At 33.3% G+C, this 25,849-nt stretch overlaps 3 protein-coding genes and 1 pseudogene across 3 annotated transcripts; 1 reads left to right on the forward strand and 3 right to left on the reverse strand.

Moving 5' to 3' along the window:
- On the reverse strand, positions 2,967–3,590 carry LOC109353325 (annotated as a pseudogene).
- On the forward strand, positions 6,896–9,177 carry LOC109355192. The gene is made up of 2 exons (XM_019598198.1): positions 6,896–7,326; positions 8,045–9,177. Exons 1-2 carry the CDS (start codon positions 6,990–6,992, stop codon positions 8,731–8,733), a joined length of 1,026 nt encoding a protein of 341 aa, XP_019453743.1. The 5' UTR covers positions 6,896–6,989; the 3' UTR covers positions 8,734–9,177.
- LOC109355193 (vesicle-associated protein 4-2-like) lies at positions 20,280–23,016 on the reverse strand. Its single transcript, XM_019598199.1, has 7 exons — positions 22,448–23,016; positions 22,139–22,209; positions 21,747–21,828; positions 21,533–21,651; positions 20,909–20,986; positions 20,706–20,825; positions 20,280–20,598 (listed from the first exon to the last, which is right to left on the reverse strand). Exons 1-7 carry the CDS (start codon positions 22,722–22,724, stop codon positions 20,539–20,541), a joined length of 807 nt encoding a protein of 268 aa, XP_019453744.1. The 5' UTR covers positions 22,725–23,016; the 3' UTR covers positions 20,280–20,538.
- On the reverse strand, positions 24,864–25,488 carry LOC109355194. Its single transcript, XM_019598200.1, has one exon. It carries the CDS (start codon positions 25,270–25,272, stop codon positions 25,006–25,008), a length of 267 nt encoding a protein of 88 aa, XP_019453745.1. The 5' UTR covers positions 25,273–25,488; the 3' UTR covers positions 24,864–25,005.

The following is a 25,849-nucleotide window of genomic DNA, read 5'->3' on the forward strand; positions in this document are numbered from 1 at the left end:
TTGTCCACAAGGAGTAATGGGTAACTAGCCAAAAGAATACAAACAACACGGTCTGAAAAGTCTGGGCACATCATTATTAGGAAAGCTGGGTTGTGAATATGCTCCAACCTCACTGTGGTACTGCCACCAATTTCTGCAAATATCAAGGGCATTCAATGGGTAAAGACTAAAATTAAACACCCCTCGGAGTAAGATACATATGTGATTAGCATGACACTAAATTGTTAATGACAAATTAGCAGTGTATCTAATTAAGGTTGACAAGTTTGGGTGGTAGTTGTGGTGGTAGTGGGGATTTTCATCTTACCTCATGAACAGATTACGATTCTAAGTTCTGACAACTATTTCACCATTTCTCGCATAAAAAAAGTTTCACTATTTCTTGTCTTACAATATTGATTCTCAAAAGCAAACTTTGACAAGAATGTGAATGCACCAAACTAACATTTCATGAAATAATCATATCAAAAGTTTGTGATAAATGCTACAGTGGCGTCAGTGTTTAACAAGAACCCAAAATATAATCCTGGAGATTTTAAAATATATAGTTAGTCCATTTCCGTATGCAGAAATTTCTCCAACAACTACGAGTATAATGTTTAGCACACGACTATGAACTCAAAACCATTCAAATATTTTAGAGTGGTAAAGGAGGGGGAAGAGATTCTCCTGACTGAAAGCCTTGCATAACTCAGTTATGGCTAGGCATGCGACTAGGTAGGCCAAGCTAGACGCCTACATGTTATAGACCAGATTTTAAGACCCGACCTAACCTATTTCAAAGTTCGGCCTGACCTAAAACCATATTTAAAGGCCTACTGTTCAATAAAACATAAATAAATTTTCACCAGAGTTGAAAATAGGATGGGCCTAAGTAAGCTTTTCTTAAAGCCTTAAAATGGTCTGACATGTATCTCAAATGCAAGGCCTAAGCCATTGAGTCTGTTATAGACATTTTTCAAGGTATGAGCCTAACATTTTAAAAACTTAGCCTGAGCTAGAAGCTTTGCTTTAAATGACTATTTGTACTAATATAGTAGAACCCATATTAATAAAAACCAATAAGGTTAATCCTTTAAATAGACTCACAAATATTTTTGCTTAAAATATTATAATAAAAATCTAATATAATATTATTACTAATAACAATAGTTATAATAACTTATTTAATAAATAGCACGACCTATTTAACTTGGAAGGCTTTATAGTGCCCTACGATGGACCAATATTGTTAAATCGGATTTCAAAAAAGCTTGAGCCTATCGTAGTCATGACCAACAAAGCCAAATATAGGCTAGGTCATAAGCCCCTGTTAGTTGGCATGGCCTATTCCCACCCCTACCAATGCAAAAAAGACTCTATAAACACTCAAAATGGTTGTGGCTACAAGCCATGAATGGCATTTTAGACTTTCTTTTTAGGTTACAATGCTAGATTTACCCATCATGCAAAAGCAAAACAAAGGGAAGTGAAACTTTCGTGTGGCAAATCAAACATTTTGCCTCCCCTAGGTTGCCTCAATTCAACCCTCCTCTATTTAATGAACCAGACTTTAAAAATTCAGCATGGATGGACATATGCCAATTTCGTATGGGCGTTAGCCATTAAATATTTTGTATATAGCAGTACTTTTGGCCTTCTTTGAAGTTTCAACCCAATCTCCGACTTCATTGACCCTCAATATTTACTACCAAGTCGTAACAGTTAAAATACAAATCAAAAGTACCTCTTCTTCCTTGCCCTTGCCTCCTGCGAATAACTTGTATCCCCCATAGAAGAGTAGCCCCCAACCAGATAAAGGGACAGTCACGAACTGCAATCAGAAGACAATTAGTCAAACAAATATTCACATACTTTTCCATTTCCAAATAAATGATCAAATTCCAGTCATCACTGGGTAAAAATTAATAATTGAAATTGAGTTTAGTGCATCTTTAAGCACAAAAATAGACTCACATGCTCTTCCTTCCATTTAGATGGGCTCAATGGGTCTGTCCAACAGTTAACTTTAGGGGGGCCATGGTGATCTGCAATAATCAAAACATAAAGCCATTTTCACATATGCTAGAACTGTGTACTAAATACAGACCAAAAACACAAAAAATCAATTTCTTCAGAGTAAAAAAAATAGAAAGACCAAACTTAGGTAGTCAATTGCGGATAGCGGAGCGTAGCAGACGACCCTAAAAACACTATAGCGGGATAGCGGTAGCAGGATAGTCGCTACAACTAAAAAAATATATCAAATTAATTTATTATATGGCTCATACATATAAATACACAAAAATACTAACATACATGAAATTAAAGATATAATAACATATAACCAAAATAAGTCTAAGCCTTTAAGGCTTTAATATAAGTGTATTATAATTCAAACTCTAACTTTAAGGCCTCAAAACATAAAGTTTAAGTCTCTAAGGCTTTAGCAAAATAAATTTAGACTCTCTTCAATAGTCATCACTATCACCAAGGTAGTCTTCTTCATTAGGTCCACTATCTCCACTACTTAAATTATAGACTTTTTCAGCCACATTCTCATCTCCATAAGCAGATGCAGCTTGCTGCCTAGAACCAGTAGCAGATATTGCTAGAACTAGAAGCAGATGCTTTTTGGTGCCTTGTTTGCTGCCTAGTCAATTTTGATGGCTCACCAGCCCCACTACACTAGAAACAGCCCCCCAAGTCAAGATATCGTCTGGAAATACATACTCATCCTCTTCAACTACTTCTCCATCTTCACCAACTCTTACTGACAGCCACTCATTACAACAATCATCAATGTCATTTAGCTTAATTACATCAGTTAAATCATGGAAGTCAAATCGTTGTTTAGTTGTACATGACAAAAACCAAATCTTGCAATTTCTGATGCTCAAGTTTGCTCCTCTTCTTTGCATGAATTTGTTTTTCCATTTATAAAAAAAAATTAGTTTCACTTTCACACTTTATATTTACAAAGTAAAATCATTTAAAACTTATACTTAGCTACTTACTTGCTCAAAAGTACTCCAATTACGTTCACATCCAGATGAACTGCAAGTTAAGTTCAACACCTTCATTGCAATTTTTCTCAAATTTGGAACATGTGTTCCATAATTCTTCCACCACTCAGCAGGATGCAAAGTATCTCTTTGTCTTATGGATGCCTTCAAGCTAAAGGTTTCGGTAGATCTTCTATAAGAACTTAACTCATTAGTAGCTTTATCAACTTTTTCTTCATCAAGACACAATCTCTCAATGCACTGATACAATCCTAGAGTAACTTCTGAATCATTGTCCATTTCTTCTGGGTTCTTATAGTAATGTTTGGGATTAAAGAAATGTCCAGCAGCGTGCAATGGATGATGAAGTTGACATTACCATCTTTTATCAATGATGTCAAAAAGATCATTGTAATTCTTTTCATCACCTTGGAAAGCCCCTATCATAGTTTCCTTCGCCCTATCCATTGCCTCATATATGTAACCCATGGCAGGATGTTTCTCATTATCAACCAGCCTCAATACTTTCACAAGTGGCCCCATGGCCTTGAGACAATAGAGTACATCACTCAAAAATGATGGTAACATCACAATGTCAAATGCCCTTTTGCCATTGGCATCTTTAGCTGCATTAGAATTCATCCATTCATCTGAGGTGAACATCTTCCTAAGGGGCCCCTTTTGATCATGCAACATTTGCAACGTGAGGAAGTTAGTAGCAAATCTAGTAACTCCAGCTCTAACCAGAGAGGAACCTCTTTGTAGATGAAGCTTACAAGAGAGGAACCTCTTTGTATTGCCCTTTTGACTCTTTCAAGTTTTCCAATATCTTCAAGCATTAAATCCACACAATGTGTAGCTCATGGAGTCCAAAAGATGTGTCGTCTTCTTGCTTCTAAATATTTACCCGCCAACACATAGTTGCTACCATTATTAGTCACAACTCACACAACATTTTATTCTCCAATCTCACATATAAAATAGTCCAAAAGTTCAGCTAGCTTATCACCCGTCTTCATGTACCCAGAAGCATCAACACTTTTTACAAACATAGTTCCAAGTGGACAATTGACCATGAAGTTGATGAGCGTCCTACCCTTTCTATCGGTCCAAGCATCGGACATGATTGAACAACCCGAGATTGCACGTTCTATTATATGTGGCTTCATCATCTCCTTTGTGAGCAATCTCCCTTGTGAGCTCGACTTCCTTTTGTAACAATGGAACCCTCGTGATAAGTTGGAAGCTTTAGGTTTGGACCATAATTGGCAACAACATCCATCATTTTACTGAAGCTCCTATCACACAACATTAAAAGGAATTCCGCACTTATAAAAGAACCTAGCTATAAACTGAACAGTTCTTGCTCTTGCTTCTTTGTCAATAACATCATTTATACTTGATTGTCTTTGAGCTTTTCGATAAATTAAGTCCATGTGGCCTTTTGTGGATTTTGTTCTTTTGGCAGCCCTGGCAGATTCAGCTACAAGCTGTTCATTGGCCATCAAATCAGCAATTTCTTGCATTTCTGCTTCTGCATCACCAAAACAGCCATGTAAATCCCCATAAATTGTATCTCTATCTGATTTTTTTCTTCATAAAAGCATCCATAATTTGTTGTTTTATGTGTGCTGGAATTTCCTTGCAAGCACTTACATCCCCTGTCACTCCCATTTGGTGTTTCTCGGCTCTGGTTATCCCACCAGTACTAGTATAACCACAAAAATTACAAGTAACACTTTTTTTTATTATTAGGACCTTTCATGTGATTCCATTCCCATGCCATATCAATATTATTTCCAGTGGGTTTCAACAATACATCATTAGGAATGGGTGTGGCAGTGGGAGGTTGAGATGAGGCCATGATAGAGGAAAATTTAGAAAGAAAAAAAGTGGTTATGTGAGGCAAAAAGTAGAAAGGAGTAGATAGTAGGCAAATAATAGTGAAGGGGAGGAATAATTTTTTGTGTTTTAAGGAAGATGTAGAAAAAAAAAGGGAATTCAGAATGTAAGAGATGAAAAAATGAAAGTTTTATGTTTTAGTGAAAAAAGTGTAGGAATACTGGAACAGAATGTGTTTTAACGTATGGGATGGAGATATGAAACAAATTTAAGTGAGAGAAAAAAATGAAGAATTTTAGTTTTAAGGAGTAGAAGAAATTAAATATGGGGGAGAAAATAAAGGAGAATTAAATTAAATGAGAAGAAAGAGAAATGAATTAAATGAGAGAGAAGTGGAAAGGTTTTTTTTTTTAAATCAGAAGACTAACAGTAAAAAAAGTAAGGGTAGAAATGACTTTTTCCACTAAAAAAATTAGGGTTTCAGCCTTTAACTCACCTTCAACCTCTTGCGCCTTCTAACCCTGCGAAATGGAGGAATTTCAAAACGCAATGGCAGCCGCAACAGCCGCTATAGTAAACCGCACCGCTATCCACTGTTTTGTCGCGGGGAGGGGCCGACAACCTCCGCAACGCCGCTATCGCACCGCTATAACGCGCGATTGATAACAAAGGACCAAACATCTACTGATTAAAATAATGTTGATATAGGGTTCATGAAGCCACATTCACTATCAATACCAAAGACATTTTTCACTATCACAAAATATATAACCCAATATTACCATACCAACATTACATTCATCTTTCTTCCCCAAACATAGTTTTCCCCTTGTTCATTTCATAGTTAAGATATAAAAAAATGTAACTTTAAAATCTTAGGGTTTTTCTAATATTAGCAGCACGATACAAAGTGCAATTAACGCATTGGTTCCTAGGTTTTCGTAAAAATGAGCGTGTACCTAATAGAAAGGGGAACATAATCCTTTGGATTTCGATTATCGTGAATGCATATATCAAATCATATTTCGTGGGAGTGTTTGATTTGAGAGATCTTAATGGAACGAAAATTGGATTGGGAATGAATAAATAAATAAATAAGAAAATACGTGTGGCTCCGGCGAGGTTGCGGCGGTGGATGAGGTTGGATGCTTGAATCGGGCTTTGGGAGAGGAAATAGAAAGACGGCCAAGAGATGAAGTTCGACAAGCTAGAGACGCCATAGCTTTGAGGTTCAGCTTGAGAGAGAGAGCGCAACGTAATGATGCTAATCGAGAATGGAGATGCCAAAATGCAACTGGGTTAGGTATACTAACAAAACTATGTCGTTTTATGTCAAAATGGAATGGAAATATCATATAGTGGATAATGTAGTAACAATATATACATATATTTAATAGTAAATTATACTGACACCCCAGAGTTTTAGCGAAATTATGTAAATCATCCCTCACTCTTTTACTGCATAAACTCCTTAATTTTTATATTTTCATTACACCAACCCCCAACGAGAAATAAGTGTAATCTTTTAAACAAAAAATGTGATCGATGCAATTAAGTTAACCAAAACATGGTATATTGTGAAGACAAATCCAAATAATATATGAGTTAATACCTCTTTGTTATTTTTGGTTTGTTAGGATAAAGTATAAGAACGATTTAAACAATATCTTTTTAGAACTGTTTATGCATTTTGTAACAAAAAATAATAAAAATACATTGATTTGTATATTATTTGAATTTGTCTCAACAATATATCATGCTTTGTTTAACTTAATTATATTTATCATTTTTTATTTATTTAAAATATTACACATATTTGTCATACATGGATGATCAATGTAATGAAAATATAAAAACTATGAAGTTTATGTAGCCTATAAAAAAGTGAAAAATGATTTATATAATTTTACTAGAACTCGGTTACGATGTAACTTACTCTATTAATTATTACTCATTTATCAATATTTCAAAGAGATATAAGGGTGAGAGATTAGTTTTTGACGTATCAAATATCATTTATTTGTTTATACAAAAAATAAACAATGAGATATAAGGGCATTGGAAACTCTTGCTGTATCTGAACAATGAATGATTTTGCATTTTTGCTATGCTTCACTTGAAAATTGAAAAATTGACAATCCCTTTCTCATCGAAGCCCTCACCATGTCCATTTCAATTCCAACCCTTTTATCTTTCAAGCCCAATTTCCCTTTCCCAACATCACCTTCTTCTTCTCACAGATGCCAAACATTCTCATCTCTCTCTTCCCCCAAATTCCAACCCCTTAAGCCTCAACTCACACCCAACAATGTTATTGGTTTTTCCCCAAAAGCAACCAGATTTTCTATTTGGAAGCGTTTTGCTGTAAACGACGATGATGCTGTTGTTGGGTTAGATGAAGCTGATAAAGATGCTCGAGGACGGAGCTCTATGCCAGAGCGGTTTCGGTACCTCGCTAAAGAAGCTCCTGACAATCCTACTAGGTGGCCATGGCTTGTAGGTATGTTCTTTCAAAAATTCAAACCTGATTTATCTAATTAACTGGTTTTTAATTTTTTCTTTCTTTTTTAGTTTCGCCAGAGCCATTGTGTTAATGGGAGTTTTTATTTATTGATTTTCTATTAAGAATTATGCTTATTTTGAAATTGGGGTTTTTTCTTAAAACTATGAAGATTTATTGTTTTTAGTGTCTTGGCGTTTCATGATATAGGTAATTATTTGTTCGTTGTCCTCTTATCCTCGTTGAAAATCATTCAAGCTTGACTTGGACATGAAATGGTACAATTTGGTTAGATGAAATTGATCAAGACTTTCAAGTTTTAGTGGAATATTTGTTCAGAACTATGTTCACTTCTCTTGTAAATCTATTCATGTCCCATAGAAAAGGTTTTCATTATCAGCCATTTTTTCTCTGTAGTTTATTTCACCTACATTTTATTATACAGGTAGAGATTTACATTGTTGGTGGATAACTAATAGGAAATTTTTACTGCATGCTTAGATTAATTCTGATCACTATGTAACCTTAAAACCTCTGTTTCAGCCTGAGTGCTGTGTATCTAGTTGTTTCCTTCCTCTATCAATTGTTGCTATTTGCATGTATAAGTTGAGAAAATTATTGTTTTCACCTTCCATTTAAACTCTTTTTTGGTTCAGCTATGCAGGGTCTTTCTTTTACATGCTCATCATGTAACAATGTGTTTCTTGTCTATATACAGTAATTGCTGTTCTCATCTATGCTTGGAGAGCAGTTCTATTCGAGCTGTCAAACTGGAGGAATGCCACATTTTCTATTGTTCGTTTTATAGGATACACCATGAAATATGTTTTTGCAGTATTCTACCGTTTCATCGGAAATCCAATCACTTTTTCAATTAGATGTGTTGAGGATCTGCTTTACACCATTCGGACTTTCTATTCTTCCATTATAAACTATACTCCTGTACCAGACCTGACCATCACCATTGTGCTGGCATCAGTTGTTTTGGCTGTAGCTGAAGCTACTGTTCCAGACTGTGTCAACAACCAACCTTATGTTTTGACTGTATCTGGTTTTCTCGGCTATGCTGCTGTTAGAGGCTATATTTCTGAACCTTTGTTCTGGACCCTTCTGCTTGGGGTGTATGGTTTTTCAAAACTTCTCAAAAAGAGAGACGATGTTTCATCTGTAATGCCTGTTGCAGCTGTCCTTGCGGCTGTCGGAGAGCCTTGGGTTAGGGTTTTGGTGATTATTTCATTCACGGCCTTAGCTATATTTCAGCATTCCAAAATGCTTCCTGAAGGGAAAGAAGTTGAAACAGCAGAGAGAAGGCTTCCGATCCCACTTCTTGTTGCAGCTTTAGCCATTGGCATACGCATTGCTGCTAAGTGGGCTGGGTATCGGCACTTGACTTGGATGATTGTATGACTTCCAATAAACAACTCACCTGAGTTTTAGAATGAAGTTCAGTGGTCTATAAAGTTTTGAGGTAGCATGTGATGTAGATGTTTAGGCAGTTATTTTTCTGTACTCGTTGCGATCATTTTTGTGTTCATTTCATGGTGTATAAGTGAGCAGCGCCCACAAGGCTGTGCCGTATGTTTTTTTCATTAGAAGCTTTGTTAGTTTGTAACAGTGCCATGATTCATAGAATCATAGATACCATGGGAAGGAGGATTTTAAACTGATTAAATGTGAACAGGTATTTCCTGTAAAGTTCATCAATTAATCCCTTTCAATCATCCTGGTAGACTGTGTTTGATCTATGCATTATTTTCACTTTTGATGTCTAATTACTTGGAACCTTATTTGTAGCAGCACCCAACATCTTACTTGGCATACTAAAATGTTGTTACCAAAATCATTTTCCAATGGATGTTTGTTAGAAAACATTGTGCTCGGATATTGTGTTTTCTGTTTTTCTCCTTAAACTGTATTTGCTGGTATTTTTATCACTTTTGGGATAGTATTTATTAAATTCGGTCCGGTAATTGAAAGAAAGGAATAAAGCTGATTGGTAGGAGCTATATAGATTAATTTGTGGTGCTAATTTGCAAAAGAGTCAAAGCTTAGACAAATTATATATATTTTTCCTTAAAAACGGTTGTACATATAAATAGCTAAATGGTATGAACTTTATAGGCTAATATGTTAACCAAAGGGATAAAGCTCCAAAGAAATCACATTATAGAGTTTTGCTATATCTCACAATCCTCCTTAATACTAAACAAAGAAGATAAAAAAATGCTAAATCCTCATACCACAAATCCTCCTATGTAATAAAAAAATACGTTCAATAGTTTCTTTGTTTAACTTTAATATATGTCAGAGGATAAGTTAGGAGAATTTATAATTATTTAAAAATATAAGGATTAATATTGAGAAAATAATTATTAGGATAAAATTACAAGAATTTTCTCTTAACCCAAATTTAACTGGACCAAACCCACAAGTAATAGGTTTGGGCTAATCGGGTCAAGTCGTGTAAATCACGCAGTAATAGCACCTGAGATCATCTTTTAGGGTTTCTGTGCGCCTACATAATAACCCAATTCCCCTCATTTCTTTCATTTGTAGCCGATTAGTGTTTAGCTTCGATTCAAAATCATTAACATTCCTCCAAAATTAGTTGACGGCATATTAATAATGATTAGGGTTTCTCCACTTTTTAGAATCTTTTCATTCCTTCGATATTAGACTCCATAACGTTTGATTGTTTCTAAGCATCGTCATTTTTTTTGCATGTTGCATCCCCGGGCTTCTCTGATACAACGATGACGCGAAAGCCCCAATGCTCGTGCAAAATTCACGCCGTTCGTGTTGCAGTTCAGCCCTAATTTCTTTAATGGCTGTGATCTGTGTCAAAGCAACTGCTAAATTCCCAATTTTCACCACATTCTATACCTTAAAGTTTGTCACTGAATGTGCCTCGTAATACCTTCAGCTTGTTTTCGAATACCACGTGTTCCATGAATTTGGAGCTAGTCCTAGAGGCATAAATCGATTAACGGGTTGTTTTCGATTTTGGGGCAACTACGTTTCAGTGCTTGTCCCTTCGAAAATATCTGTAACATGATTAGTTAGACCTTAATGATTTTTTTTTGTTTTTAATTCTTGGCGATGATTACACCTTATCCGCGCTTCTGAGAATCTTCAATGACGCACAAAGGATAAAAATGGTTGAATTTCTTAATATGAGCTGAGTTATACATTATTTGTTTAGGAAAATTAATTATTCCTTTTCAAAATTATACCATTTTATTTGTTTTTTTTATATTTTTTACTGTAGTATAGTTGTTTGCTATGAAGATATTCATCTAGCTTATGTCAGTTCTGCTTCTGAGAATTCTTGATTGATAAAGCTGTTACATATTCTGAGCCTCCCAGTGAAACCAAATCATATTTTGAATCTTGTTCTTATTTTAGTAATTATTTAGTTTTTTGTTGCTTATCGTTGTGTTGTAATAATATAAGGCTTGTGATGATTTAATCCATCTAGTTTGAGGTGTAGTGGAACTAAGCCCATGTTTACATGGAGAACCTACTTGGGGAAGCTACGTTCATATGACATCATTGGATTATTCTGAGGCTTTATATTATGATATCCTTTACAATTACTCTTACGAGACCATGTTTTCCTTGTTGTTATGGTGTGTTAGTATGATTTAATTAAATGATTTTTTACTGAGTTTCACTATACCCTTTAGAATGTTAATTTGTTCAGGGTCTGAATAACTCAAAGATTTTGTGTTGTCATCAGCTTCATCTCTTGTCCAACCCACGGGATAGGAGTTAAATAACAGCACTACATTTATTTTATTAGCATTTCATTATGGTAATTTAGTATGACCTATTATGGCTGTTATTTTTTCCGTAGTATCATCTACCTCGCATTTGCACAGAGCTCTTGGTTATTCTTTGGGCACATGAACCAGTGATCTAATGCTGAGAGGACCAAAGCTCGTCTTGTAATTAGGCTGGGCTATCACACATAGGTTCTAAACTCATTCTATCCATCTTTGCTTTTGTTTAAAAGCATAAAATTTGTATTCCGTGATGTAGTGATTGGTTCCTTCATATAGTAAATGCATTACGTATTTACAAATTTCAGAAGTAGTTGATTATATTAATATAAATCCCCGTTCCTCTATAATATCCTCATATGAAACTTGGTATGAATTATGGAATTTGGCGAATACTTGTTTGTAGTATTAAAATAGACGTGTTGACAATTAGTTAATATTGTTTTTTTACAGTCAATAACTTTAAGGTGTTGAAATGATGAATATGGATTTATATTTTCACACGACGGTCGTCGGAAATTCACTTTGATGTTATCATCCAAAAATTCTGATGGCTTTTACCTTTTTTTCACTTATGGTTAGAATAGGTAATGCTGTTAGTCTTCTTTCATCTGTGGTATTCTGAAGTTCATCGAATACTAATAAGTTGATAAATTTGTCACAATTTGTTAGGTTCGGTGGTGGTAGCAATGATGAAGATGCTGAGTGTTAAGTGCCAAAAATTAGTAAAATTGTACATGATTTGTGGGGCACTTAGTATGCATTTATGTTATAATTGTATACAATTCCTGATAACTTAGTTAATTTTGCTCTAGTTAGGAATTTATTGTGTTTTTGTTGTTTCATGTTAATAAATAAAGAAAAGAGGAGAAGAAAAGAAGAAGGATGAAGATTCTGAATAGTGCATGTCTCGCCTAAGCGAGGAAAGAGTCGCTCAAGCGACAACTAAGAGAAAAAGCAACAAAATACCTGATGCTTCTCGCTCAAGCGACGGATCTTCGCTCAAGCGACGGATCTTCGCTCAAGCGACGGATCTTCGCTCAAGCGACGGATCTTCGCTCAAGCGACGGATCTTCGCTCAAGCGACGGATCTTCGCTCAAGCGACGGATCTTCGCTCAAGCGACGGATCTTCGCTCAAGCGACGGATCTTCGCTCAAGCGACGGATCTTCGCTCAAGCGACGGATCTTCGCTCAAGCGACGGATCTTCGCTCAAGCGACGGATCTTCGCTCAAGCGACGGATCTTCGCTCAAGCGACGGATCTTCGCTCAAGTATGGAAAATTGATTCATTCATCAAAAAAAGAGAAATTTGGCACGAAAAAGAGAGAGAAGAAAAGATAGAAATCGTGGAAACGATTCTATTACTCACTTTATTTGTTTTAGTTCATGATTTAGCCATTATAATGGCGAGAATGAGTGGCTAGTTCTTCATAGTTGGGAATCGAAATGTAATCCTCTTAAACTTTTGTACTCCTGGATTCAATTCTATATTAATGTTATTTGATTTTGGAAAGTTGTTCCATATTTATTGCATGATTTTAATTAAATACTGAATTCATGATTTAAGGTGTTAAACTTGACACTGGATGATCTAGGGATGGACAATGACGTAGGAACTGCTTTCACATTTGAGTTTAATTTTAGTTAGTCCTCCAATTATCTAAGGAATTGGAAGTTGGGTGATAATTTAAGAACATTACATTCAGGGAACTGATGTAATTGATTTATGAAAATGTACAGCAAAATTCAGTAACTTCACAAGTTATTGAGAATTGAATCCATGAATGTATAAAGGGAAAGAATGATGAAGTTTCGATCCCGACTATATTATTTTTATTGTTAAAAATCGTTTAGTCAAGTTATTATGATTTAAAACTAATGCAAATTTATCAACCAAATTTTGTATATAAGTGCTCAATTGATTCTTGTAGGAATTAGTATAAATCCACTCCGCACCCTGAGGACGATAACCTGGTACCTTACCGGACTTTATTACTTGTGTGATACGGTACACTTACCGTCCATTACAAAAATAGCTAACACTGAGTAATATTTTTCTACTTTTAGAGTAACTGAATCTCTTCCCCGAATTTAATGATTGATGTGATATTAATATTAAAGTTTCTGGAAAAATGTATTTTTAACTGAGTTTGAAATGCTAACAAAAAGAAGTTTAAAAAGGAAGCCGATTAGAACCTAGATTAATATAAATAACAAATTTTCTTCTTCAAATAGGTAAATACTTAAATTTGTAATTTATATTCATAAGCTATTCAAAATTTACATAAACATATGTCATTCCAAAAGTCTAAAGTATAAAACATGTATTCAATGTATCACTTAACAAATTCCAAAACAAATTCAAAAGTCTAAATTATAAATCATATATCATTTCAAAAGTATTACTTAGTAATCGCAAAATATAAATAAATGACACAAGTTTACAACCCACTCTTAGGGATGGCAATAAAAACTGAACCCGTGGGTACCTGCCCGAACCGAACCCGAATTTAACGGGAAAAACCCGATGTGATTGGTTTCGGGTTTGGGTTTTACCCGGGTTTAAATTTCGGGTTCTGGTTTGGTATAGCAAAGATCCTAACTTGAACCTACCCTGAAGTAAGGTAATTCAATTTAAAATTGAAATTTCTATCATTTGTCAATTATTTTTAATTTTACTTTACATACTATTGGATCTTCAAACATAAAAGAAATAAAATAATGCAAGAGAAAATAGAAATGTTAGAGAAAAATTACACGAAAATAATGTCATATTTTCCTTAATACTTTATCATTTTCGGGTTCGGGTTACCTGAAACCCGACAGGTTTAAGGATGATATTTTTATTTATTTTCAACCTCGTTGAGTTTGGGTTCGGGTTTTGAATTTTGGGTTCGGGTTTGGGTATGTACAAACCCGACCCGGACCCGCCCTGTTGCCATTCCTACCTATCCTACATAACAAATAATTTTGGAGAAGGGTTGGAAAAATGTGTTACCTTGTACTAAGTTTTTTTTAAGTTTTTTTTTTTAGAAAAAAATGTGGATAAGCCGGTTGGTTTTGTTAAATACCAGTCAGTTCACCGATTTTGACTGGTTTTGATACTTGACCGGTTTAACCTGTACTGGTTAGGGGTCCTGTTCACCGATTTTCTGGTCAAATTGAACAATACGGTACAATTTTTACATCATTAGTTCCGATGAACATTTGCTAGGACACAAACATTTTTGTTGATACTTTTAGTATTTATAGCTAGAACAAACCCTGAGGTTAAGTGTTAGTGTGTGAGTTAAATTTTGGAGGGAAAGGAAATGCTTGAGAGTTATCTCACAAGTATATTTCATGACCTCAAGCATTCTCTTTCATTTCCTTCTAGAATCCAACTCTCAAACTAACCCTAAAGGAAAAAATGATTTGAGGACGTAATATTCTTAAACATCGTGTAGGCAACATCACATAACTAAATAAATGTAATATTTATGCACTGTCAGATAAATAATTATATATAACATTATTCAATAATAATTAACTATGGAAAATTACAAAATTTTGACATTGTTATGATATATTGAAAATTACAAAATTTTGACACTGTTGTGATATACATCTTTTTCTATTACTAAATATGCCAAAATTGGTTCTTGAATTCTACTCCGTTCATCATGGGGGATAAAGCATATGTTTTACGTTATTTTCTACCGTTGGGAGTAAGTTGAATAAGAAATGACATAAGCGAATTTGATGAGTATGTAAAGTAGAGTACCAAATTTCCTATAAAATGGCGCACCATAGAATGACATTTTTCAATAAGAAATACTGAAAACGAAATACATACAACCCTTTTCTCAGTAGAATTGCTCGAGATGGAAATTTGGACTCTACTATTTTAGCTAAGAGATAATAATCAACTATTCAAAAATTAACCCCAAACTCTTCAACATTGACTTTCAGCTAATCTTCCTGCTCAAAAACTTGACTATAAAACTATCATCCCATATCAAAATAATCAATCATAGACTTTACCCAATTGTAAACCCACATTTGCTTTTAATCCGATGCTTTCAAAGCAATTTTTTTCCAAATAGATTCACAATAATCACATTCTCTTCTTAAGGTGTACGAATTTGTTGCCCCTCTTTATCATTATCACATTCTCTGTAGCCTTTTTTCAGAGATTTTTCAACATCTTCATACCTTATGATAAATCAAGATAGGTGAAATGTTGGTTCGTGCAGTTAATTAACTCCCAATTTCCAGATCAATGATTGTCAAAAGTTAAATTTAAAAAATAAATAAACAAAGAGGAAAAAAATAGTAGAAAAAAAGAAGACGAGAGTTGTAAAATCCATTATGTTCACTGTACAATTAGAATTTACAAAATGAAAGGTAAAACACTATATACATTGTTTCCCTTTTCATCATCATCATATATAATTTAAACTCAGCTGAGTTAACCACCGAGTCAAGGAATGAGTATCTAAATAACTCAGCCCAGTCCCCAGCAATTTAAGTACATGACTTTGCGGAGAGAATCTTCAGTTTCTTGTTGTCCCCGCCGTGTACCACAGTCTCCTCCAGCGGAGATAAACCTTATGCGGTGGTCGGTGTGGACTTGCGCCACCGCCAACGTCGTTGCCACCCAAATACGGATCGAGTAACCCATTAAAATTGTTATTGTTAGAGAAAAGCGTTGTTTTCGGTGCTGTGTCTGTCTTCTCTGTGTTTATATATAAAGAGAGAAAATAAAGGAAACCAGAGGCTATGATAAAAGGTGGTTTTTCTATTAATACAAAAAAAGTGGATAATGAATACAGCTAAGGAAACAGTGGTTTTGGTGGGTCCCATTATTTTGTTTATTTCGATTTGGATATGTTTGATGATGATGCATCCATCCCTCAAGTTTTCCCGTCGTTATTAACGAAAATATTTTTCCGTATAAATCGCAGACGTTAATATAGTTTTACTATACTTACACTTATTTTAGTGTCAATCAACCTATATAAGTAAGTCATTAATATCTTTAGTAATGCATATTTGTTGTTTTATCGCTTTAGGGAATTAAATATTAGTATTTAATTTAATACTATCTAATATCTATACGTCTAGATTCAATGAGGCCACAAAGTCTTGATTGACTTTTTATACTACTATTTTACAAATTTTATTTTGCCACCCAAATTTTTATCAATCAATTATCCAAAAGAAAACTGAAAATACAACATAATATATGTAAAATAGAATAAAAATATAACTGATTCTGAGTTGTATAAACTAGTAGCGAAAATAAAAGTATTCAAACAAAAATGTAATTAGATACAATTTAAGGATTCACTCATTTCACTGGACTAATTTGGTCCAACTGTTTTTAATATAGTTTTTTTTAATATCTATACATTGACATATTATTAACATATTATTTATCATTTATTTGTTAATTATTATTCACTCTCAAATTAAAGGAATATAAATATAAACAAACGTATAATATTTATGTATTGATAATGTAAAGATTTATATAAAATTAATGTATCATTTACCGTTGATTTGAAATATTTTTCTTAAAAATTAATCATGATTGAAAATAAATGGTGTAGGATAAATGAAAGTGTAAAAGAAGCTTAATCGTAAATTATGTGAGAGTGAAAAACTTAACTTACAAGAAAATTTGTATAATGAAACGTGGTGAGTGGTTACTAGTGAGGTATTGTGGGAAAGTTAGTTATGGTAAGAGAAATGTTATATGAGGAGGTGGCGAGCTTATCCGGAAAGATATGGATGAATGATATATAGAGGTCCAATAATAATATAACAACAACCACTTGTTCAACTTTTGTCAGATCCCACTCTTTTCCAAAATTCTAATCTCTCCGGGGTTTTCTTGTCTTCAATGTATAACACATCACATTCATAGATAAGTATATTTATGTTTGTTGGTGTTATCATTTATAATTAAATTTTAATTAAAATTAAACTTTTAATGTGTTAATAAGATTTAATTAATTGTCTATACATACATATTCTTTTTCCAAATCTTGTCTATACATACATATTCTTTTTCAAAATCTTGTTTCTCCCATGAACCCATCATTGATCCCACTGATTGTGACGGATTGAATTAGACTTCGAAATTATTACTTTCATTAGTTTAGCCTAATCACTCATTATATTTCTCGTTTGTTTATAAAAGAAAGTTAAAGAAAATGAAATGGTTTTTTAGTTGTTTAATAGAGTGGAAAATGAAAAGAGAGTAAGAAGTAAAAAAAATACTTAAATTAGTATATAATTTATAAGAAAAAATGGAAGTGCCGAGAAGATAATAATTTTTTATATTATTACTATATCACCCTTATTATTTAATTATCGCTAACTTTTCAAAAAATAGTAATATAAATGAATCATAATTATTATATTACCCGTGTATAAATATTTACATCGACAATATATAAATATTATACTTATAATTTATTATATTAAATATATTGAATTAGAAAAATGCGATTTAACCTGGAGTGAAGCACCTGTGAAGATGTTTAAGCTTTCACAGGTAAATTTTAAATATTAAGTCGAATATTACCTTATACATAACAAAAGCTTTAATTTTGTCATTTCCAGTAAATTTATTTTAGTTATTGTTAGTTGAAGACACTATTATTACATAGAAAAAACTAAAGATAACTTCCTTACAATTTCCTTAATATCAAGAGGGTCGAAGATAAACATTGAATTGTAATTATGGAATAAGAAACGGATAATTTTGATTAGATTGTTCATGAAAAATTGATGAACAAAACTAATGTGTGTATAATCAAAGTTGAAGGGGTTTGTGCCACATGAGTATTTTGTTTAACATACGAATTTATGTATATGTAAAAGCCGAAGGAACCAAGAGATGTGAAAGAACCCAAGAGTAAGAAATATTGAGGGTTCTCCTTCTCACAACAAATCCTCTTTATTTCCTTCAATTAATACATAGACCAAAAACCTTCTATTCACAAAAGCAGAGAAGAGGGGGAAAAAGCTACAGCCAAAAAGAGAACTAATGCCGCAATAAAAAGAGTATAGCCCATGGTTTCTCCTTTTTTTTCTTCCCTTTTCTTAATATCGTGAAAATGTTTGTAGGATAGCATGTTGTTTTAGCTTAAATTTATGATTTGAGCAGCAATCATCCATTGCGTGTCTTTACTCAGATGATGAATTCAACTTCTCACGTACTAGAACATTAGGATGAATTTTTTAAAAAAATTCTTATTTATTTTTTATTGGAAAATAACATGAAATTATAATTGTAAAAGAGATATTTTTGTCATATGTCGTAATCTCATACAATACTGGATTGGATACCTATCCTCACATCATATAGTTAGGTATTTGCTGACTCTTCATCTTATCTCCTTTCATTATAAAATTGTCACACATTTCAGACCAAATTATTAAGGAGCTTACATTTGCACAAGACCTTCCAAATATTCACTATAAGCATTTTGCTAGTATCTTAAGAGTTATATACAGCTAGGAAGTCCTTTTTGTTTTTATTACGACACAAAAATAAGTCTGGGATAGTGAATTCTATAGATGGTTTTACAATTTGCCTTTTTGCCCCATACTACCAACTTTGGTGACTTTTAAATTGGGATATATATAAATTGTCTCCTACCTAGCTACCTATAAACAATGCTACTGCCTCCAAAATTAAACCCACAATCAGCAACATTCGGCTTTTACTTTTAACTGGCCAATCAGCCCAAAATTTCATAATTGCTAACAAGTTTACTTTAAAAAAAGCAATATTAAGAAAATAGGAAGGCCAAGATCCTCAACTTAATAAACAAGTAATCTCTCCATTAATAGAGAGATAAATGATTGTTTTTTCTCATGTTTCCAGTGACAGAAATTTCTTTTTATAATAAATAAAAGGATAAAAATATCATTACATATTGTATTTTATGTGTTATAATATAACATTTGACTCTCCATTAATGAAGATGATTCTTACTCCAACTTAATTATCGTGTTCATTGAACATGATTGCACATTGTTTACAGGTATTTTAAAGTTGAAATTTATCTTAAGAAAATAAGCTAAAATTTCTGAGTAAATCTCTAATAAATAAAGTGATAATTTATCTTACCTTCATTTGATAGAGTACATTAACATCTCTACCCAAGAGTGAATAACGTTACTCACCCACTTCAAATGACAAAATCTAATATACTTTACAGGAACCTATTCTTCAACTTATACACTAAATATAATGTAGTAATTTATTTTTACTATTTCTATTTGTCCCGCTGTTATTTATTCTCTTTATACTTGCACTTCACTTTAGTAACGCTTATCTGCTGCTCTATCATCAACGATGCACATGGTAACTTTCGGATTAACTAATAGATTCTCTTAAATGTAAAGCTATTGCGAATAAAAAATGTAGAGTGGACCTGTCCACTTTGTAGTTTTTGTGGAATATCATCATCAGTTTAGTCAAATCATTTTTTTATTATACTGCTGATAATGAAAGTGACTGCAAACACTAGTTCATTGATTAAATTTACATCTAATTCTAAACTTAGCTTAAGTTAATTAGATAACAAGATAAGAATAAGATATTTGTCTTTGAAGATAGTGCCATTAATTGATATATTGTTTAATAAAAAGATTCTTACTATTTTGGATCTAATACTAGAATTAGGTATAAGGCCATATTATATGTCACGCAAAGGTGGCAAGGTGCCATCTTGTAACCGCATCAAAAACTATATTATATGGAACTTCATTTCTTACAATACATAACTCCTTGGAAGCTACTTACTAACTTTTCACACCTAATCAATATTTTCTGTCGAATTATTATGGGTTATGTTAGTATTGTTTTTTCTTGGTGACTTTGACAATTGATCTTACTATGGTTACTTTAGTATTGTTTTTTGCTGATGACTTTGACAATTAATCTTTTTTATGATGTATATATGACTCAAGTGGGTTTAAAGTCTAGCAATTTCCTTAAAAACTCAATTATTTACCTGTTGTGAAAATTAATAACAACTACATCTTCATTAGTTCACTTGAAAAAATGCCCATGGGAACTAAATCTTGAGAGACTCCTTAGCCAACAGATTTAAATTCAACTGTAATGATGGAGCATGCAGTACATGATAATCACTTGATCACACTTGCCATAAAATCTGAGGCAAATGCAGCCACAGCTATAGTTACATGAAGGTAAAATACCAGTTCTGTTACTATCAATTTCACTTCAAACAAAAGCCTAAATCTATCAACAAGTTATATGATACAAAAGAAGTTCCACCAACCACAGTATTAATTCAATATTTTGTAACACCTCAAATATGCTAGTGAAATAGAACAAAGAAATGATTTCACAATATCTCAACATAAAACTGGAGAACATTAAGAACACGACCCAAAAAAACTTTACATTGATGGAACCCCTTCAACCTGTTGCTTGGCCAGGTATCTTTCTCTTCTTTCTTTCTACACAAGAAACAAGGGAACAGAATGAGATAAAATCAAATGAGATCATCAAATTCCAATACAAGCTAGACCAAAATGGAGAGAAAATGATAAAAAGTGTGTCTGACCCATTCATCTATAACAAGTCCTTCCCCAGCTATCCGAGGACCTGTCTCCTCCGGGGGCTTCTTTCTTGCTTCCAGTGCGGCCTCGGCCTCGGCCAACTGCCGTTTAAGCTTATCCATGGCCTTCAGGAAACAATATTTAAAATTATAACCTTTCACAGAAAATGGTAGAGGCATGTGACATAATTGAGATATATTAATCTTACAGGGGTAGAGTGTTCAGGGTCCAGGAAAACAACCCGCAGAATTTGCTCCACCGATACTTGATTACTTTGCTCATCAAACTGTGTGAGGGATCATATAAAACAACTGTGATTAGTATTTGAAAGCAATATGGAAGAATTGCTGTACTTAGACCACTGCACGTTCTTTGTATTCTGTAAACAGAAACCAAATCACTTCGTCCGAAATGTTGAAACTAATATGTTTGACATATTATAGACTTAGGTTATTAATCCTTACATCGATAAACCTAAGAATTTTAAGTCATCCATGCCATATGCCACCCATATCTATGGATGGATTATGAAAAATGATTTTATCAATGTCAAACCTAACTTAAAAAACATAAGGCTTTAAGAAACATATTTCTCACTATTTATCTTCAGTTTGATAATTGCAATGTATGTAGGTTTGTCTTTGATTAGACTATAAATTCGTAATACTAGAAATAAGGTGTTTCAGAAAACAGTGAAACTTCATAATCTTAAGGATTCACTTATAGCACATCAACAAAGTCAGTTTTTGAAAGATTTATTCAGTATTGGAATGAGTATGATACAATTGAGTAAACAATTCATATTGAGGCCAAGGCAATAATAACACATTACCAGTTCTGGTACATAATCCATTTCACCTTTCACTTTTAAGCTCATGATCTTAAACTTAACCCTGCTTTTCTGCTCAATTGGTTTCTCATTGTTCTCTGGCGGCTCCACAAACTTAAACACTGCAAAGTACATGACACAATTTTAAGAGAATTGACCAACTTGCAAACATTTAACTTTTTTTTGCTTCACACTAGTTTAGAAGAGGATAAATTACCAGTTGCAATTATACTTTCATTAGGTGCAAGAACACCACCTGGTGGGCGCATATAACAACTCTTGGGAGCAGTTGTTTGAAACTAAACAAAATATCACCATCAGTAGTAGCATTAAGAGCGGATAAATCGAGCAAGCTATGTAAAATTGATATTTCAATAAAAATCTGAAGAATTCATAATCCTATAAGACATGTGGTGAAATACAAATATGAAGATTTGGTCTTGTTCAACATATTACACTACCTATCATGCTCTAGTTATTATAGCAAAATTTATCAACATTTTGAAACTATTTTAATGAAAGTTCCCAATGTTATATTTCAAATCTTTAAATGAATCATAGATAGACAAATTAGAACCAAAAAAAGAATAGTAGATATAGACACCGCACCTTGAAAGCTACATGAGACTTGCAAGTGTTTTTAATTGTGATGGCACTCCTAACTTGCTTACCAGGTTCATCTTCAAAACAAAATCACATTAAAACAGATTAGAGACAAAGCTAACATCTAATGGAAACACTCAAAAACATTCAACATAATCATAATTCTATTTCTACCCAGTAAATCAGGGAAAAAAATGAATTCCCAAACATGACAAAAAAGAACACTTCGGATAGGTTAAGGTAACAAAAACACAAACAGAAAATGATGCGGAAAAAACATAACAAAGCAAAACAAAATTGATAAGAGAGACATACATGGAAAGTAAAGCTTGTTTGGTGGATCAAGACGGAGTCTTCTCCTTGTAGGAAGAAGAGATTTAGCCAAGGAAGAAACCGTAGTTGAAGGTTGATGAGTGGATCTATCAAGGGACTGAAGAATCTGGCTTTGCTGATGAACACTACTGTGCATAGAAGAAAATGTTGAAGAAGTAGAAGAAGATGAAGAAGGATGAGTTGTTTCCCAAAATGGCATTTTACAAAAGCTCCAAACTTTTCCATCTGACCCAGTTTTTTCATTTTCCACTGCCGCCATTGTTAGCCTGAATCTCACTAACCTCGCCGGAAAATGGTACCTTCCGGCAACTGGGTCTTTGAATTGGAGGCAAAGTTTTAAACTTTCGTGGTTGAGATATAGATTTGGAACTTGTGCTGTATCAGATACCGAGTTTGGGTTGTGAAAGCTCTGCAACGTAGCTAGCCTCAACAAAACGAAGGTTGATTGAGACTTTTCGCTGTATGTGATTTGCAACTTTTTCGTGTTTTGTCCGAAACGGTGTTTTTACTTTTCAGTACCTTTATGATTGAGGTTACTTGGTACCACAAGGAAATAGGGTAATTTTGATTGCATTCAAAATAATATGGAAGAATATGAAATATAGAATTTTGATAGAGTATAATATCTATATATATGTCCAAAATTATATATAATTATTATATCATCTATTATTCATTTAGATTACTTTTGTTTGGAAAGTTAACAATGATCAAATATAAACTGCAGATGATGCAAGAAGATACACATACTTTGTCTTCTCTATTTTGTTAATTGTACACTTCATGAAGTAATAACATAAGAGGGTAGCTTGCTGTTTAGGCCCTTTCAAGTAAAAAGCAAGTAGATATGAACAAAATCATTATCAGCAATGGACTTGGCTTCAAATCTAAACCACAAAAGGTGAAGAAATAAAATGATGGGTGGCCTTGGATCTATGCTTTTACAAATTGACATGTCATTCTTTTTCTATTCTCTCTATTTGATGGATTCTTATTGTGCTTGAAAAGATTAGACGATACTTCTTTTAGCTTAGACTATGCTAAAATGCCATTATAGGATTGATGTTAGAACATTTTGGTGGTGTCATTAAGAATGACAGCACGAGAAAACCCACCACCCACTCATGTGGCCCTCATGCACAAGCCCACATCTATATACTTTTTCTTTTGATGTGGATATAATTATGATGAAATTTGCATTTAATCAAGTATACACTATTATTCATTTATTTGTCCATTAGGTGGGGTCGACATGAATAATCATAAATTATGTTCATTTAACCTTTCTTCATTTAATCTTTCTTTATCTTTTCCTCTTTATCATTTCCTCTATACGGTAACAAAGTTTGTTTGCACTTGACGATTTAAGAATTTCAGTGAGAGAAAATACAAGACTTGAAAATTGTTAGATCATGAACTATAAGCCTTATGAGACTACAAAATACTAATAAACTATAATATTAATATTTTTTGCTTGGTTCGGATTATTTTTTAGAATTAGAAAAGTTTGTTGTAGTTCCAAAAGATGAACTGCAGAGGAGTAAGATGTTGGACAAAGAAATTTTGAAGCCAAATTTGTCCACAATAGAATATCTAATAATCTCATCAAATTATTTCCAAATCAGAATCAAACATAAATTAAGCTTAGTGTTCCAATCTGAACCAAACATAGCCTAACGTTAGTGTTCAACACAAGTTGCACAAAACACACACTTACATCTATATAAGCCGGCTCGAAGAATGAAGAAAAATTAACATCAAATCTAAAGTTGAGATATAAAAGCCAAAAAGTCTCAGAAAAATTCGTCTTTACCATAATCTGGGGTCGTCACTCATGAATAAATTACATATTTTCAACAGATAATTGCAGTGTCATTCCTTTACCAATTCAGTACAAAGAGGTCCAATTAATTAGTGCTATGTAGTGTTTTGTGGTTATCACTCAGCTCAACTGATTGCTAATTGCTTTGTCATCTCTTCCCAAAAGTCTTCCCTGACGAAGAAAAGGTCAATATGTTACATATTTTAAGTGTGAAGAAGTCTAGCATTATACAAAAGTAGATAAATTGAAAAACATATAAATAGATCTAATGTTTTATGATTTTGCATCAAGATTTTAAACTCGTAGAAAAAAATCTCCCATAAAACATTACCCTTATAATAGATTAATATATAGTTATAACTTACACACAGTCATATCATGTTTTGCCATTATGACAAAATTGGTATGTATCAGAGTCTTGCCATCTTTCAAATTGATAGATTGGAAATATGTGTTATATTCCTCCCCTTCTCATTTTTGTATATGTTTCTTCTCTTATGAAACCAAATAATTTTGAACTGACAAATGTTAATAGAAATTAGAAAAAGATGTAGAAAATCCTAAAGAAACACACAATAAAATATAGAGATTTAAAACACTCTTATTTATCATCAAAATTTACTTGAGCATCTGTCACAAAGGATAGGCAAGGATATCTTTCAACACTATACATTATGGACCCAGAAATCTCAACCCCCACCCTCCCTTGTGGCTAAGCTTAATTGGGACCCCAGCAACTTAAGTACATAACAGTTCTCAATGACTCTTCTGATTGCTTTGCCTTCTCATCTCTTAGTCTTTTGGAAAACACAGCAGAAGAGGAAAGCCTTTTTCCCTGAGAGAAGGACCTAACATGGTTTTTAACATGTTGTTGAGCTGATCTTAAAGCATAATTCCATCTGCATATTCCTTGATCCTTCAAGGCCTCAACTACTCCAACACTAGCTGCTACACTCCAAGCTCTAATTGCTGATACTGAACTCATCTTGTAATAATCCTTCTTTTGTTAACTTTTTTAGATGACAGAAGAAAACAACTTATGAGTAAGATTTTTGGTTTAATGATGAAGTATGGTGAAGGTAGTTCTTATATATAGGAGGAAGATATGAGAATGCAAATGGATTGAAAAAACCAGGGGTTGAAAGCTGGTGGTTTTAGTTTAAGACAGTGGGCTACACTGCAAAAAAGCCAAAAATGCATGCATTGTTTTAGGAACACGCATACTACTACTTGTTACGTGGCACTCTTAAAAAGTTGTTTAGGAAAGCTAGGGAGAAAATTCCATGAATATGGCTTTTATTTTTTATCATCTGATCCAAGAAAATTGGCTTTTATTATTAGATTCTGGCTTAGGACAGATTAGGCGCACACGGTTTGCAATCAAACCATTTGCTACAACTGAGGCTGAGAGGGCCACATGATTTGTTTTCTTCTTCCACTCAATGAATTATCATTAATAAATAGCAAGTGTTGCTAGTATGGGACAACATGACACTTGACAGGTGGTCACTGTGGTTTTTAATGCAATGGATATTTTTGTTATTTCCTAGTCTCAATCTTTA

Source organism: Lupinus angustifolius, chromosome LG08, assembly GCF_001865875.1.
Source record: "Lupinus angustifolius cultivar Tanjil chromosome LG08, LupAngTanjil_v1.0, whole genome shotgun sequence".
In the NCBI taxonomy this organism is placed as follows: domain Eukaryota; kingdom Viridiplantae; phylum Streptophyta; class Magnoliopsida; order Fabales; family Fabaceae; genus Lupinus; species Lupinus angustifolius.

Excerpts from the sequence above, each read along its gene's own strand:
- LOC109355192 (XM_019598198.1), top strand. The coding sequence starts at position 6,990 with ATGTCCATTTCAATTCCAACCCTTTTATCTTTCAAGCCCAATTTCCCT. Across the intron at positions 7,327-8,044 it reads TAGGTGGCCATGGCTTGTAG|TAATTGCTGTTCTCATCTAT; the intron begins GTATGTTCTTTC and ends GTCTATATACAG.
- LOC109355193 (XM_019598199.1), bottom strand. The coding sequence starts at position 22,724 with ATGGCGGCAGTGGAAAATGAAAAAACTGGGTCAGATGGAAAAGTTTGG. Across the intron at positions 20,987-21,532 it reads TGGATTATGTACCAGAACTG|TTTGATGAGCAAAGTAATCA; the intron begins GTAATGTGTTAT and ends TCCCTCACACAG. Across the intron at positions 20,599-20,705 it reads GACTTGTTATAGATGAATGG|AAAGAAAGAAGAGAAAGATA; the intron begins GTCAGACACACT and ends TTTCTTGTGTAG.
- LOC109355194 (XM_019598200.1), bottom strand. The coding sequence starts at position 25,272 with ATGAGTTCAGTATCAGCAATTAGAGCTTGGAGTGTAGCAGCTAGTGTT.